We start from the raw sequence: 18,030 nt of genomic DNA, 5'->3' as shown, positions 1-18,030 counted from the left end.
GTTTGCTTCGATGCGGTTTCTGGCTTGAAGGTTAATATGGGGAAGAGCGATATTCTGGGCATTCACCTCTCCAAGGATGACACTTCTCTCTTTGCTTCGATTTTCAGATGCAAGATGAGATCTCTCCCTTCATCTTACCTGGGGCTGCCGCTGTGCGTGGGGAGACCTACCACTCACCTGTGGGACAAGGTGATCGAGAGAATAGTGAAGGTTCTTTCTAAATGGTGAAATCGCTTTCTCCCTAGGAGGGAGGTTAACTCTCATCAAGACTGCTTTTGTCAATATGCCTCTATATTTTATGCCTCTCTTCAAATGGCCGGCCTTGTTTAGGAAGAGACTGGACAAGCTCAGAAGAGACTTCCTATGGAGAGGCGTGGAAGTTGAGAACAAATTCCATCTCTTAAGGTGGGAGGAAGTGTGCAAACCTATCAATGAGGGAGGAGCTGGGGTAAGGAATCTTCTTGCTATGAATGACGTTCTCCTGGGGAAATGCTTGTGGCGGTTTGGCACAGAACGAGGGAGCTTTTGGAGGGTAACGATCGCTTCCAAGTATGGGCTGCTGATGGGGGGATGGGAGATCAAGGACTCTTCCCTTTATAGGGTTTCCAACATTTAGAGGTCGATTTTATCGCTCAAGTCGGCCTTCAAGAAGGGCATTTCTTTCTCTATTGGCGATGAGACCCAAGTTAGATTTTAGGAAGATGTATGGTGTGGCGATGCTCCCCTAGCTCAAGTCTTTCCTAATTTAGCTCGGGTCGCACCAACACCAAACTTGTTGGTGGCAGATTGCTTCTCTCTCAACGGCACTAATGATTGTTGGACCCCTCCATGTCAAAGGGACCTTTTAGACCAAGAGGTCAATGAACTCCTCCACTTTCTCAACCGGATTCAACTCATCTTCCCACTTGTGATGAGGACAAAATGATTTGGACCACAGACAAATCTAGGTGCTTTTCGGTTAGATCTTTCTATAACTTGATTTGCCCCCATGAAGATGGGGGCGGCAGTGGCCATGCTTTCCATTTTTGGCATTGTGCCATTCCCCCCAAGGTTGAGGCCTTCACATGGCTTGTGGGAAGAAAGAAGGTCCTTACCATTGATAACCTTCAAAAGCGCTCTATTTACATTCCGAACAGATGCTATCTTTTCCTCCACGTTGATGAGACAATTGACCACCTATTTATTTCTTGCCCCTTCACTTCCAAGGTGTGGTCGCACGTCCTCTTGTCCTTTCTTTCATCTTGGTTGATGCCAGGCAATGTTGGGGACCTTTTATGGGCTTAGTATAGGGAATGTCTTCGAATCAAGGATGGTGGGCTCATTGGTACATTTCTCTTCTAGCGGTTCGGTGGGCGATTTGGAATGAAAGGAATAGACGATGTTTCCAAAACTCATCCCAGTTGCTTGAGGTGATTATAGCTATTGTTTAGGACTTTGTTTTCGAATGGGGGTCCTTGGTTAAACCCTAGGGTTGATATGTGGGGTTCCCTGGTTGCTTGTTGATATCATCTCTTTCTTTTTTTTTTTCTGTTTTCCCCTTCGTATTCTTTTCTCGCTAGTTGTTGCCGGCAGGCCTTTAATAAAAAATTTGATTACTCTTCAATAATAATAATAATAATAAACAACAAAACCTTTAGGATAGGCGGTTATGAGCCTTTTTGAAGTTCTTTAGCTTGAAAAGTTGGCAAAATACCTTAAGGTTGGGCATATTGGTGCTTTTATAGAGATTTTTAAGCTTGAAAATTGAGCAAAATGCCTTAAGGTTGGGCATTTGAGTGCCTTTACAAGGATTTTAGTTTGAAAAGTGGGCAAAATTCCTCAAGGAGATGCATTTAAGTTCCCTTATTGAGATTTTTAGCTTGAGAATTGGGCAAAATCCCTCAAGGAGAGGCATTTTGGTGCCTTTACCATGATTTTAACTTGAAAAGTGGATAAAATGCCTTGAGGATAGGCATTTTGGTGCCTTTATAACTTAAAAAGTGGGCGAAGTGCCTTAAGGAAAGGCATTTTGGTGCCTTTACCTAGGTGTTTAACCTGAAATATGGGAAAATGCTTTAAGATAGGCATTTAGGTTCCTTTACCAAGATTTTCTACTTAGAAAGTGGACAAAATGCCCCAACCTTAGGCATTTTGGTTCCTTCTCCAAGATTTTTAGTTGAAAGGTGGGTAAAATGCCTAAAAAACACACATTGAGGATGCTTTACGAAGATATTTAGCTTGAGAAGTAGGCAAAATGCCTAAAAAACACACATTGAAGAGGCTTTATGGAGATATTTAGCTTGAGAAGTGAGCAAAATGCCTCAAGGATATGCATTTAGGTGCCTCTAGGGATATTTTTAACTTTAAAAGTTTGTGAAATGCCTCAAGGATTGGCATTTTAGTGCCCATATTGAGATTTTTTATTTTTTATTTGTTTAAAAAAAAATCTTGTAAAGTGGGCAAAATATCTCTAAATATTTGGAGCACGTACCGAAATTTTTAGCTTGAATTGGCCAAAATCTCAAAGATGGGCTTTTCAGTGCCATAATTGAAATTGTTAGCTTGAAATGTAGGCAAAATGCCTCAAGGATAAGCATTTTGGTGCCCTTATGGAGTTTTTTAACTTGGAATGTGGGTAAAATGCCTCATGGATTGGCATTGCAGTGCCCTTTTTGAGTTTTCCAGCTTGAAAAGTGGGCAAAATGCCTCAAGATTAAGCATGTAGGTGCTCATACCTAGATTTTGAATTTTGGAAGTGGGTAAAATGCTTCAGGTGTAGGCATTTAGGTGATCCTGCCCATATTTTTTGCTCGAAAGTGAGCAAAATGTCTCAAGCATAGGCATGTAGGTGCCTTTACCCTTCTTCTCTTTTTTTTTTGGCAAATCGCCTCAATGGATCGGCATTTAGGTGCCCTTACCCACATTTTTAGCTCTAAAGGTGGGCAAAATGCCTCAAGTATAAGCATCTAGGTGGCCTTTCAAGATTTTTAGCTTAAGAAGTGGGCAAAATGCTTCGAGTATAGGAATTTAGGTGCCCTCACCGTGGTTTTTTTGCTTGAGAAGTGGGCAAAATGCCTCAATGATAAGTATTTTGATGCCCTTCCAAATTTGTAGTGTGAGAAACGGGGAAAATGTCTACAAGGTTCACATTTAGGTGCCTTCCCATGATTTTTAGATTGAAAGGTGAGCAAAATGCCTAAAAGATAGGCATTTAGGTGGCCTTCATGGATATTTTTGTTTGAAAAAGTAGACAAAATGCCTCGAGAAGGCATTTGTCTGCCTTTATGGAGATTTTTGGCTTCAAAAGTGGGCAAAATGCCTCAAGGATAGGCATTTCAGTGCCTTTACCGATGATTTTAGCTTGGAGGCAAAATACCTCAAGGATACGCATTTAGGTGCTTTTACTGAGATTTTAGCATGGAAAGTGGACAAATGACTCAAGGAGAGGTATTTTTGTGCCCGTACCATGATTTTTTATTTTTTATTTTATTTAAAAAAAAAAAAAACTTGAAAAGTGGACAAAATACATCAAGGATAGGCATTTTGGTGCCTTTACCTTGATTTTTTGACTTGAGAGGTGGGCATGTGCTTTAGAATAGGTGTTAAGTTTCCTTTACCTACATTTTCAACTTAAAAAGTGGGCAAAATGCCTCAAGGGTAGGCATTCAGTGCCTTCTCCAAGCTTTTTATGAGGCCTTACGAAGATATTTAGCTTGAAAAGTGGACAAAATGCCTCAAGGATCAGCATTTCGGTACCTTTACAAAGATTTTTAGCTTGGAAAATATACAAAAATGGCTCAAGGATTGACAATTTGATGTCTATATCAAGATTTTTTAGGTGGCAAAATGCCTCTAGGATTGACATTTTAGTGACCTTACCGGGATTTTTTGCTTGAAATGTGGCAAAATGTCTTAAGGATATGCATTTTGGTGCATTTGTCATGTTCTTAGCTTGAAAATGGGGAAAATGCCTCATGGATAGCCATTTTAGTGCCCTTACCAAGTTTAAGTTTTTATTTTTATTTTTTAGCTTGAAAAGTGGGCAAATTGCTCCTGATAGGTGTTTTGATTCCTTACTGAGATTTTTAATTTGGAAAATTGGTAAAATGCCTCATAAGTGGACATTTCTACGCCCTTACTGAGATTTCTAACTTGAAAAGAGGACAAAATGCCTCAAGATTAGGCATCTCGATACCCGTATCTAGATTTTTTACTTGTAAAGTGAACAAATGCCTCAAGTACAGGCTTTTAGATGCTCTTATCAAGATTTTTAACTTCAAAAGTTGGTAAAATGTCTCAAGTATATCCATTTAGGTGCCCTTACCTTGATTGTGTCAAGGACATGTATTTAAGTACCCTTAGGCGTATTTTAAGCTTGATAAATAGGCAAAATGCCTTGGATATGGCATTTAGGTGCACTTGGCGAGATCTTTAGCTTGATTAGTGGGAAAAATGCCTCAACCATAAGCACTTAGGTGCCCTCATAGAGACTTGTAGCTTGAGAAGTGGACAAAATGCTTCAATGATAGGCATTTAGGTGCCCTCACCCAGATTTTTAAAGCGAGAAGTGGGGAAAATGCCCAAATGACTGACATTTGGGTGTCATTCCTGAGATTTTTAGCTTGAAAAGTGGTCAAAATGATTGGTAGTTATGAGCATAAACGTAGATTTTTAGCTTGGGAGTTGGCAAGACGCCTTGAGGAGAGGCATTTAGGTTGCTGCCTTCGCATGGAGATTTTGGCTAGAAAATGGGAAAAATGCCTCGAGGATAAGCATTTTAGTGCCCAAGTCTAGGATTTTAGCTTGAGAAGTTGGCAAAATGCTTGAACAATAAGATTATGGGAGAGCTTGATTGAGAAGTGGACCATCTATTTCTTCATTGTTCTTTTGCAAGAAGATTATAGGAGAGCTTCTTCGGATTATTCGGAGTGGAGTGGGTCTTATCACATTCAGTTGACAGTTTCCTTTTAATATGGCACGATGGGGGTCGATCGAAAACTGGGGCAAAAGTATGGTGGTTGTGCTTGTTGGCGGGTAGATGGGTTTTATTGATGGAAAGGAATGAAAGATGCTTCAGAAATGGCAAAAATAAGGCTTCTCAGATCTTTGACAAAGCAAAATCTCTTGTAACAGAATGGGCATGGTCCTCAAAGATCCTAGTTTCTTTCCCAATTCAGTGGGGAGAGTTGTAGCCTGATCGGGCCTGTGGTTTTTGTATATTTTGAGCTTCAGCTTTTGTGAAATAATATTATCGTCGTTTCAAAAAAAAATGCTTGAACAATAATCAATTATAAAATGCTTGACCAATAATCAATTACGACCTTTACATAGATTATTATCTTGAAAAGTGTGCAACATGCTTCGAAGAGAGGCATTTAGGTGTCTTTACGAAGATCTTTGGCTTGAAAAGTTGCACAGAATGCCTCAAGGAGAGGCATTTTTGTGCCCTTGCCATGATTGTTAACTTGGAATTGGTATTTGAGTGCATATATCAAGATTTTTAGCTTGAAAAGTGGGAAAATGCTTGAATGATGAGCAATTATGAGTCTTTAAGGAGTTTTTTTTAAGCTTGAAAAGTGAGCAAATGTGGCATACAGGTGCCTTTAAGGAGATTTTATACCTTGAAAAGTGGGGGAAATGCCTCAAGGAGAGGCATTTCGGTGCCCTTACTGTGACTTTTAACTCTCTCTCTCTCTCTTTTTTGGCAACTGTAGCATACTTATATTAACAAGCAAAATATTTACAATTTGAGTTCTTGCATTCACACAACTATTTTTATCTATATTTACAATATCCAAAATGAGTTCTGGAAAGCAATGGATCCATTCTTCATACCAGGTTTTGGCTGACTTAGCCAATAGGTCAGTTGCCGAATTTGCTTCCAGAAAATACATATTTTTCATCCCATCTGGTCATTCTTCTCAAGAGAAGTCTCGTATTGTCCAGCATATGGGAGTCTCCCTCAATGACACGAGTTCCTGATCATTGAGAAAGTGGACATTAATTGAGTCTCCTTCAATTCCCAGTTGGTGGATATCCATTTTGCTTGGAAGTACCCCAAGAAAAATTGCCGTAGCTTCAGCTTGGACAGAATGCTGCAGTGCATGCGCCCGAATCACTTCCTACGATGCCACCTGCTCCCTGGTTATTGTGCTCTTTTGTGACTGATCCATTGAAATTGAGTTTAAAGAAACCAGGTCGAGGTGGACTCCACTTCGCTTGGATAATTTGTGTTCTTAGAACAGCAAGGTTATCTTGTTTCCGCGATTTGAGAAGCAGGGCTCCAAAATCAAGAGGCCTGGTTTGTGGGGAATGGTATTGGAGAATTTTATCACCTCATTTGTTTTTAATCTTTCCTGCTATTTGTGTCCAGCTTGATGTTTTGTTTCTAAAGATACGGTTGTTCCTTTCAATCCAAATGTTCCAAATTGTATAGGCAAAGATTATTTTCCATGTTGTTTTTGAGTGACCTTTGAAAAATGGGCAAAGTGGCCCAATGATGAGCATTTCACCCAGATTTTTAATGTGAGAAGTGGGCAAAATGCCTAAAGATTGGAATTTAGTGCCCTTATCAAGGTTTTTAGGTTGCAGAGTGCGGAAAGTACCTCAAGGATTATGAGCCTTTACAGAGATTTTGATCTTGAAAAGTGGGAAAACACCTGCAGGATACACTGTTTCGTTGCTCTTATGGAGTTTTTAGCCTGAAAAGTGTACAAAATGCCTCAAGGATATGCATTTTGGTGCCCTTGTTGAGTTTTTTTTTTTTTTTTGCTTTATAATTAGGCAAAAATCCTCAAGATTAGGCACAATGATGCCTTCACTAAGTTTTTTAGATTGAAAAGTGGGCAAAATGCCTCAATAATAGGCATACATGAGCCTTTACGGAGATTTTTAGCTTGAAAAAAATACGGTTGCTTTCTCCTTGAAATGTCCATCTGAACTCCATGTAATGCTTAACATTTTCAAGTTTTCAGCATATTTCAAGTTTGTTGATTGCCTGGCACAAGTAGTTGAATTTAGTTAAAACACATGGCTCGTATTGCTGAACCCCCAATCATGGATCCATTTGGTTGCACATTTCCAAGGTATTCCATAATGGTAAAGGTGGCCCATGGCCTTAACGGCCACCACCATTGCCATTATGATTCGAGCTGTAACAGTTGTTACGACCTTTTATTATTATTATTATGAAGAAAACCTGTATCGGCACTGAAATGGCTGTTACGACCTGCAGATCATTTATAATGTTACAGCTGTTACAATCCCATAACTTGTTATGTTGCCATCATTGCCTTCACGTAACGGCTGTTATGGCCCCGTAATAGCCTTTATGGCACACCATGCACATTTCATTTGTGTCGGAATGTTGTTTTCCATGACTTTGTTCTTTGTTACATTTTATCTTTGACACTTGCAGCCTTTCTTCGCGCCAGTCGCATTGCACGTTCTGCTCGCAGCTATCAAAGAACTGAAAAGATATAAGCAAGAGCGGGCAAAGTATTTGGCATGGAATGCCCGAGCGACGACCTCCTAGTTCTCATGCTCTGAAGTGGCGATGTGGCCGATATGAGGAAGTCATGACTCAGAGCCTCATTGAAGAACTGATACCATCGAGGTGTTCAATTAACGAGGTGAGGGCATTTCATTCGAATGCATAAACGGTATTTTGTGCATTTTCCAGTTTCGTGGCAGATATTGCGGCATGTGGTGTACTGTGCCCATGATCATGTTGGCCTTTGGGTGCTTGTTTGATCTGGGCTACAAGGAAACAGCCCCGTGTTGAGTCCTAGCATATTCAGTGAACACAGAAATGTCTGTAAATGCATGCTGCTATAACAACATTGAGAATCGGATAACGAAACAGAGCTGAAACAGTGGAGCATGGTGCAATCCTAATCCAACCAACATGGGGAGGAAATATTATATTCACCCCTCAGATCTGAGGGTGTAGATTGCAGAATATTGAATGCTTGATTACTGGGATATGGTTTACTTTAAATGTATCCCAATGTCTAAATTCATATCCTTAAAATTCCTGAAATATCCTCCTCTTTTTTTTTGGTGAAGTATCATGCTCATCAGCAAGTTTTTTTTACGTTGGGTAGACAACGGATAAAAGCTCTTAAGTCGAATTATTTAAACTTTTGATCATTTGGCTCTTTTGCTTTGAATATGGATGGTCACCATGACTGTCGTGTAACCAAAGAGTCCAAATATTCAATCTGAGAGTTCTTTTGGCCATCCCTAATCCAAGAGAGCCCCATCACATAAATGGTTTTGGACATTGAAAAGAATCCCAATACAACAGCTAAAGCCCTGACATATTTGGATGGTTAGGATTGCTTGATCAGTGTGATTTTGGGCACCCACAATTTGCATGGTTAGGATAGCTGTACATCTGTGCCACATATGAGGCGGATGAGTCACCACCATTTTTTTACATGGCGCAAAACCAACCTAGGAATCTAAACCCAGTTGAGAGAAGCCGTCCTATGGCCTTTTATGCATAAAAGAACCAGACTCAGTACATCTAGTTATTGGGTGAGCCTGTAGGTTGATATCCAAACCTGACCCATTTGCAACATTAGTCTAGGATGGCTGGACCTAGTAGTTAAGCCCTGATCCCAGCCTGCTTTATTTATGAGGTCGTAATTAATTCACATGGCTCTAAGCAAGAAGCTCAACTCCAACCGTTCAAGCCCAAGCCCGCTGTTGGGTAGGGACCATTGTGACAAATATCCAGAAGAAATTGAAAGTCTTGCTATATTTTGATGGCAAAATTCAATTAACGAAATTATTAAAATTGCAAGATTTTCAAAATCTCAGCAGTTTTTTGGTTTTTTCAAGATATTATTGAAAATAAATTTTAAAGTTTAAATTAATTCATTTTTCCCATATTTAAAAAAATAAATTTATTTATTAATTTTTAATAAACTATTTTTAGTATTTTTTGGGTGAGACTTTTCTGATAAAAACACGAGAACAAATCATAATCTGAAAATCTCCCTAAAATCAAAATAGCTTAGAATGAGATTTGTCACTATAGCTAGGACCAAACCTTAGCTAAGAGTGGGAAACCATCCGATGTGTTCCTTCCACTCTTTTTCCACTTGTACATAGAAATCACAATAATTATATGGTTCTAAGCCTCAGTAACTGAAAGAATTTTCTAAGACCATCATCTCCATCTATTTTTGCGGACAGCTGATTGTGTGGTTTGGATCATCTAGAATCCGTATGATTATTTTAAGGCGGACAAGAAGGGCCGATTGGGTCTAATGGAGGTGATGTGGATGTAAGAGTCAAAATGCAACTAGCTGCAAGGGAAGATATGCATTGGTGCGTTTGGTATGTGGGCATTTGAAGCTAGATGGCAGAACTTGTGTGTTTTGGCACCATTGGCACATGAGCAGATTTAGAGGCTTCAACACTAAGGTCATGGGTTTGAGTACCCATGTGGTGTGTGTTTAAAATAATAGAGTCCATTGAAAATAGAATTTTACAACTTAGAACTCCAAAAATCAAAGATCAGTATCAATGTTGAAGGCTAATTATTAGAACATTGCTTATTTATAGTACATCCTAAATACAAACGGTACACATCATGGTAAAATCTCATTTTTTACAAATGCTTCTCCTTCCCTCTCCCACATCTTACAAACCATTTCCTCAAATAACGCAGTCATGTCATCGCTGGCATAAATTAGGGCTGAAAGTTGGGCATGTTCAACCCGACTGACCCGTGACCAACCCAACATTGGGTTGGGCCCGGGCAGGATGTATTGGGTTCGGTCTCGGGCTTCGGCTATACAAACACCAACCCGATAAAACTTAGGTCGGGCTTGGGTTGAGGTCTCGGGTTGCCTGACCCAACCCGAACCCGATTGATATGTAACTGTGTGTGGATCATCTGTGTTGAAGGCACATAAAATTCCATTGCCATCGGATCTCATTAGTCCACGTTATTTATGATGACTCAAGCTAACAAGATACGCCGGATTTCTCTCTCCCAAATAGATTGTATGCTACACAACATGACTTTTAAATGAGTGTTGTCCTATATTTTAGCTTATCTATTTAGAAAAATGAAGTTCTTTACAATAAAAAATTATATATATAATTAATAAAATTATAGGTACAAAAAATAAGACATGTATTGAAATATAATAAACTAATGTAATAACAAAAATATTAGCATGTATCTACCCAACTAACCTACCAACCGGACCGAGCCCACTTGGATTGGGCTTAAGTTGAGAATTTCCAACACGAGGTTGGGTTGGGTTGGGCTAGAGTTTAGGTATAGGAACCTTGGTTTGGGTTAGGGTTGAGCACCAATCCGGCCCAACCCGCTTGACTTTCAGCCTTAGAATAAATACCAGCCCCCACCAAATATATATATATATATATATATATATATATATATATATATATATATATATATATATATATATATATATATATATATATATTCACTTTAAGATATTATCCAAGTTCTTCATTTGAACCATCATTTTCAAATCTATGAAACATCCCACGTGAATTGCTAGTGTGCAATTATTTTTTTTTCATCTTATACATTATCCTTCCATTAAAATGCAGCATAAACGGACCAGATCTCACATCCATACAATCCGCAAGTTTGTCTTGATTGTTCAATCAAATCAGCCCAAACAAACACTAGATAGCCTTTTTGGCGTCACTCCATATTCCCTTAATTGGCAAGACAATAATATCAACATGAATTGGTTTCCGTACATTGGAAAAAAATCGCCATCTCAAATCGTACTGGACCCCACCTGTCATTGAAAAATCTAATCTCATAATTTATACACGAAGAGAACTCCAAAAAAGAAAATGCCCCGATGCATGAATGCAAAAAATACAACATTGTTGACCCCAATATTACAACTGTGGATCTATCATAGATCATCATAAAATCGATCAGTGGACAACTGTCCCAAGAGGTACTTTGGGTCTCACTTGCAAGCAACCACTAGTGGGTGGGCCGCACACGAGTTTCCTTCCATAACCCTCTACTTACTCTAGTTTTAGAAATTATCTTTTGAGATTAAGAGAATTGAATTTGATGTTTAAATTTAATTTTAATTTCGTTTCGATGAAAAATGTATGTAGGACGAGATAAATGTATCATTGCTTTGTCCAAACTCCTCAATCCCTTGCTTATAAAATGAGAAGGGATCCCTTGTTTTATGGTATGTAATTGAAGCAATTTCTCAATAGAAAAGAGGAAAGAGAGTTTTAAATATCTCGTCCATCTGGCCTATTCTTTATATGATTCAAGCCATTGATTGTTATTTAGAGTTAGCTTAAACGTAGAATCAGATGGGTGATTGAACATTTTTGCTCTTGTAGTGGTTAAGCAGACCACTAGATGTACATCGCACATCTCCAGTTTTTGTAAAGGCCCCAAAATCATGTAAACCGTTGGATCTTATAGGCCCACTCTTCCAAGTTGACTTTCAACCATGATCAAACCCGCTTTGATACTAGTTTTTTCACAGATATCACATTAAGCAGAATGACTTACTTTGCATTTGGTTGTACCAAATTTCATGAAATATGATGAAAATTTGCACCAAAGTAGATTGATTAATCGTGAAATATAATGATATTTAGAGCAACCAAACACACCTTAGTGCATGATAATCCAATCACAGATCTTATTCATTCCAACGTATTCTCTATTGCCCCTACTCTTATCTCAGTGAATCAGCAGTCTTAGCCAATTCTCGCTAGGAAACTTGAGTGATGTAGATATGTGAATCCAATGTGGGGGCCAAAACCTTGTCTTGTGCTGCATGAGTTGTCAGTTTTTAGTTGTACAAGTGGGGCTATGGTTCAATAATGCAAATCACCATGTATGGGCCATGCATTAAAAAAATAAAAAATCCCAAGGACTGAAAATCAATCTTGCTTGAATATTTACCATTGTATTTTCTTTTCTACCTCTACATTTCTTGATCACTTATTAAAGGTGTAGGATTCTCTCTCAATCTTGGGAAGTTTTGGTGCATGGGTAGGCCGTTGATCATCGAACCATGGGCCCCATTCGTAGTGTACACACTCTATGTGAAGCTTTTCATTCCCAATTCCACCAGTGATTACCCCCTCTCAAGAGGGGGATGGGCAATGAAAGGTAAGAAAGAGGTGATGCTTAGGATCATCCAATAAAGGTGTTTTTTTTTTTTGAGAGGTTTGGGTGGGGCCCACATGATGAAGGGTCCATTTCGGATTCTCTGTAGATTGGCTGACATGTACCATTCATATTCTAGCAATTGATTGGGCATTTAAGATCACCCAACAAAAGTGATTTTTTTTAGGGGGATGGCAATAAAGGCAGGACCAACATGATGGATGGTTAGTTTATAGTATGATCAATATAGATAGTTGGTATGCCTAGCCTCTTATTGGACGGTTATGATCATCCGGGCAAGCTGGTCTTTAGAGGATTGGAGATCAAAGGTGGGATCCCCGTGATTGATAGTCTATATCAATATTAAATGATTTGTAGCATATTGGATCGTCCATTTGCTTAACCAATGAATGGGCGGCTAGGATCGTCTGCCAAAAGTGATTTTTGATAGTGATGGGCAATCAAGAACGTGACTTACAGCAACGTGTCCAAAATCATCAATCCACTGGTACTATAATAAATATCCACTCTCCTATACCCATTGATCGAGCAGTAACATTTTTACAAAAGTAATCTCCTGATAGTGATGGTTAATCAAGGGTGGGACCCACCCAATTGTCGGTTTAGATAAATTATCAGACTATTTGTAGTATGATCATTATAAACTGTCCATTTCCACAGGCATTGATTGGATGGTTATGATCATTTGGCAAAAAGTTATTTTTAAGAGGAATGTGCAATCACGAGTGGGACCCACATGATGAATGGTCTAGATGAACGATAGGATTGTTTTATAATATGATCAATACACAAATCACCACCCCATATTCAAATTCAAGTGTAGGTATTACTCAAGTAATCACAATCACCGTGGTAACAATAATTCCCAACAGGTACAATACTCATGTATACTACTACTTCAGTTCTAAGTTTCTCCAAGTGGGCCATATCTCACTTATTAAAACCATTCATGCACATGCCATCATGAAAAACTCGTATCGATCTAAGGATGCAAAGCTTTTAAATATTGGCCTCTTTTTATAACCTTTAGTTTGCTGAGGCATCAATGGTAATGGGTCTTTGGAGCCATCTTGTCCAAAGCAGACTGTCTATATTGATCTTTAAACTTTGATCCAAGCCATCCATCTTCTGCATCTAGAAAAGTTCATCTAATCAATGTCATTTTTTAAAAATGTTGGTGTTGGAAATACCGAAAAATAAAATAAAATAAAATAAATTATTTTCTTTCACTAGGTTGAATCATGTAAAATATATGTTGTCCTTAAGCGTGATTCACCCCCTCATTAAATTGATGATGGGTTATAGGCAAATTATTTCTAGGATAAGACAAGTTTGCTTGGATCTTGCGTTCAGCAATGACGAAGGGTTTACCTAGGATCAATTTCAACGCATCATATCTTCTAGCAAAATCAAAATGAAAACGTGTTAACAATATTCTCAAATGGAGATGCAATCCTTAGGATATGATGAGAGTTTGAGATGATGGAATTTGGGTTGGAATGGTCCAGTTTATATAGGTACCAGGGAGTGGACCATTACTAGGTGGCCATCAATTGTTCATAACATTTGAAAAACGTTTATGACCATTGATCATTAATTTCAGCTGTTTCTGGTCGTTGGATCAGAAAATCTAACCGTTGGATCATTATGGCCTCGTCCATTTTCGGATCGTTGTGGCTTTCAAGGTAGCTAGTCGTTTTCAGAAGCAGCTGACCGCTTCGGATTAATAATCTAACTATTCTCAGTCGCCTATAAAGCCTTGACTCATTTTAGATTCATCGTGCCTAGGCTCATACTCGACCACTCGCACCGCGATCGCACTATCTTGTGATAGAGCAACACGATGCACACGTGCGAAGTGCAAAGTGCGCCAACTAACACCACTACATCCACACTGCCCACGCTCGAGCGTGTGCGTGTTTCAGTGCGTAAGCGTTATAATCTCCAAAGCTTTAATTAAGAATACTACACAAACATCCTCATATAAACCACTATTTTTTTTCTTTTCATTTTCGATTTGGAACAAAGCAGACACTGCACTTTTCGATTCAAAATTCCCAAAAAGCATTTGAGCGGCAAAATCCTAAAATTTTGAAATATTTAATTTTTATCAAAAAACCACAAATCTCAATAGTTGACCGGTAGAACATCCTTTTAGGTGGGTTGTGGTTGATCAAACATCTAGATAATAGGAATTCTGACTGATGGTTTGAGTAATTGGCTTATTCAACCTGGCTGCATTTATGAGTTGATCGTTCAACGGTCCCTTGGAGACACCTGTACTTTTTCTTTCTCTTAGTCCCATCCTCACTCCCCTATTACCTACTCAGCACACAAAACGTTTATTCGGGGCCACTGTGATTAATGTATTATATTTTCTCCATACATCTATTTTATAAGATAATTTTAGGGATTGAGTTAGAGAATGAAGCTTATCTAAAGCTCAAGTGGACCATACCGTAGGAAGTAGTGTGAATTGAACACCTACAGTTAAAAACATATTGGCAGCCATAGAAATTCAAGGTCGAACTGATATTTGTGTTGTCTGTGTGACCCTATGAACAGGTGGATGACAAATAAACATTATTGTATGCCCTAGGAAGGTTTCAACAGTAGAAATAATTATTTCCCTTGTTTCCTATGGTGTGGTCACTTAAACTTTGGATATTCTTCAAATTTGGGTTCAACCCTTAAAATAAACCTGAAAAACAGATGGATAGTGTGGATAAATCACATGCATTCATGGTGGCCCAACAAAGTTTACTCAATATGATAAAAGCGTACTGAGTTGCTCATGGTATGTGGTGGGAGATAATCCCACACTCCCGTTGGATCCAGAGTTGGTGACTCTATTTATTGAGAGTTGGTGACTCTATTTATTGAGGTCCGAAGAAAAGATCTTTGAGATGATATTCGATGTCATGAAAAACTATGGCCTACATCTTTTTGTAATTGGTTCAAGAGCTTGGTGAGTACCTAGTGTTCTGTTTTAGGCCGGACAACTTCTGTTTTTTCACCAGACCAAACTCTTGACTTTTGATTAAGTACTTCCCCCCTCGACTTAAATGGTAGGCTGTTAGGGGGGCGGGTGGGCTGAGAAGGATATTTTCCATCTAACCCTTTGTTGTACCATAGATTACAAGTTTGTGTAGAGACTTGGAGAGTGTTTCATTATTTAGGTCTCTCACCACTCCATCTATTTAAAGTCCCAATGTCCTCTTTAATATTTTGTACCTTGATTCCCCTTTTGCTCATGCAACTAATGCATGGTGATTTTTTAAAATCATAAGTCCCATTGCATGCCTATGAAAGTGGAGCCAATGAAATTAAAAAATGAAAAAAAAAAGAATGCTAATTTGATGGATAATTCAAACTAATGATTTAATCGTCTATGTGTCTTAAAATAATTGCAATTATCTGTAATTTAGTGGCCTAATAAAAAAGCGTCATATGTAAGCATCAAATGTTGGCTTAAATTAAAAGGAGCAGATTAGGTGAGAGCCAGCCTCATCCAAGATAATGAAACCCTTGTCATGGGGCCAACCTTGATGCAGTTATTTTGTATACACACCCAGACCATTTTAGGGCAAGATCCCAAAATGGAGGAAGATCCAAATCTCAAGTGGACCACACTCTAGGAAATGGTCGTGATTGAACACCCTACCATTAAAAACTTCGTATGGCTCAACTTAATGTTTCCTTAGCATTTATTTTCTATCCAATCTGTTGATAAGGTCACAACAGCCTCGATGAAGGGATATATATATATATATATATATATATATATATATATATATATATATAGAGAGAGAGAGAGAGAGAGAGAGAGAGAGAGAGAGAGAGAGGGAAAAGGTACTATGCGCTCGACCTCAAGAGTCCGTCCCATGAGGTCGAGCTGTGTGGGCCCCACCGTGATGCGTTTCGAACATCTACGCCATCAGTCAGATGCATCATTCCATCATGGGCCTAGGTCTCAAAAATCAAGTCAATCCGTAACTTGTGTGAGCCACACCACATACAAAAGTGGAGACGGGCCGTGCACCAGTAAAACATTCATAATCAGTTTTTTGGGCCCACCGAGATGTGGTTTGCAAATCCAACCCATCCATTATCTGTGTCCCACTTAGATGAGGGTTCAGACCAAGTTTCAGCAGCATTAAAAACTCATGTGGGCCCCACCAAGTGCTTTAATATGTTTTAACGTTGTCTTCACATGATTTTAGATAGTATGGCCCACCTGAGTTCCGTATACGGCTGATTTTTGGGATATCCCATAATTTAGAGGGGACCCATCAAATGCACAGTGTTGATGGTCGACACGCATCACGGTGGGGCCCACACAGCTCGACCTCACGGGAGCTTATTGTGAGGTCTAGCGCATAGCACCTTTTCCCATATATATATATATATATATATATATATATATATATATATATACACGGAAACGCTCACCTGCGAACCAGTTCGTACATACTACGTACGCACTTTTTTGAGAACCCATCCTACCTGATGTGGATCCAAAATCTGAATCGTTCATGTGAAGCAGCACCTAGAGAAACCCCCAAGACCCAAGTTTTACTTTGATCTAAAACTTTGTTGGCCCATGAAAAATGAAAACATTTTCCTCCCTTGATTTGCATTTCTCTTTGCTATGGCCCAACAGAATTTTAGATCAGGGTGAAAGTTTGCCACATAGGGTTTGATGGAATTCCGCATCACATGGACCATTCAGATTAGACACACATGACACATGTGCAAAGGTGCGCACGTGCGTAGGTGCGCAGGGGAGCATGACTCTATATATATATATATCAACTTGATCCAAAACTTTTGTGGCCCATTAATTGTCAGTCACCACTTTTCCTATGCTATCGTCTATTTGATAATTAGATCTGCTTCAGTTTTTAGACAATGCCCTAAAATGATATGGAAAAAAAATGGATGGACACACACATAATATGTACATCAAAATGGGCCTCACGGTAAGGGCCACACACATTCCGCTCCTTGAACTGAAAAATAAAGACTTCCATGAAACAGTATTATTATACGTTTCATGATAAGCCTTATACCTTTTTTTTTTTGGTTGGTTTGTTAGTACACCCCACCGTCAGTTCACACTTCAATGTTAGCCACCCCCACTAGGAAACGATGCCAAGACCTAAGTGTTGAAACAAGGTATCTTTCAATCAGTCTGATACACACACATGACGCATTTTATTACACTATGTTAAGGTTAAAGGGTCCTGAAGCATTGTAACAAATTTTTACCAAAGGTGGTCCCTTTCCCCGCTGAATTGTAACAATTCAGGGAGCAGGCCCTCATGTGAGGGGACATGAGGCGACAGAGATTCGTCTAAGATAGACCCGACCATTCATGAGGTAAGCTACACTGTGAACAAAGTGTAGAGTAAAGTTAATGTTGGCCCACTAATTATTTTTGTCAAACTTGTATGACAAATAAATGAGCTGTTGAGAAAAAAAAAATCCTACTGCAAAAAGCTCAACACAGATGTGTGGCCCACTTTATGAGTGTAGTATCCTTATTTTTTGTATATATTGTACATTCATATTGTGTTGTACATGATGAATGGCCTAGAATTCTCACAAGTGTACCATACATACAGATCTCTTTCATATATTTTCATGCCTGGATGCCCATCGAGTCAAGTCGGACCGAGTTAGGTCTGACCCAACTCAATCTGGTTTTAAAATAGGCCTGGCCTGAACTCGACCGTACTTGGTACTGATTCCAGCATGCCTGACCCGAACTCAACGCTACTTGATACCGATTCCAGCATGCCTGACCCGATCTGAGTTTGAGTCTGGCCTGGACTAATCTATATTGAGTCTGACCCAGTCATTGGTACCAA

The 18,030-nt window shown here is 39.0% G+C and overlaps 1 protein-coding gene across 2 annotated transcripts in view; it reads left to right on the top strand.

Moving 5' to 3' along the window:
• LOC131242696 (uncharacterized) overlaps window positions 1-8,020 on the top strand; it is a 42,353-nt gene extending 34,333 nt beyond the window's left edge. The window contains exon 13 of one of the 2 annotated variants that reach the window (XM_058241511.1): window positions 7,397-8,020. In XM_058241511.1, coding sequence (XP_058097494.1) covers window positions 7,397-7,513 — 117 coding nt within the window. In that variant the 3' untranslated portion in view covers window positions 7,514-8,020. Of the gene's footprint in view, window positions 1-5,817; window positions 6,332-7,396 lie in introns of those variants that run through there. The other variant, XM_058241510.1, reaches the window with a different exon arrangement.
• Window positions 8,021-18,030: the final 10,010 nt, after the last annotated feature.

This window comes from Magnolia sinica, chromosome 4 (assembly GCF_029962835.1).
Source record: "Magnolia sinica isolate HGM2019 chromosome 4, MsV1, whole genome shotgun sequence".
Lineage (NCBI taxonomy): Eukaryota > Viridiplantae > Streptophyta > Magnoliopsida > Magnoliales > Magnoliaceae > Magnolia > Magnolia sinica.
The sequence above is the reverse complement of the archived record's forward strand: the minus strand, read 5'-3'. Positions and strand labels throughout refer to the sequence as shown.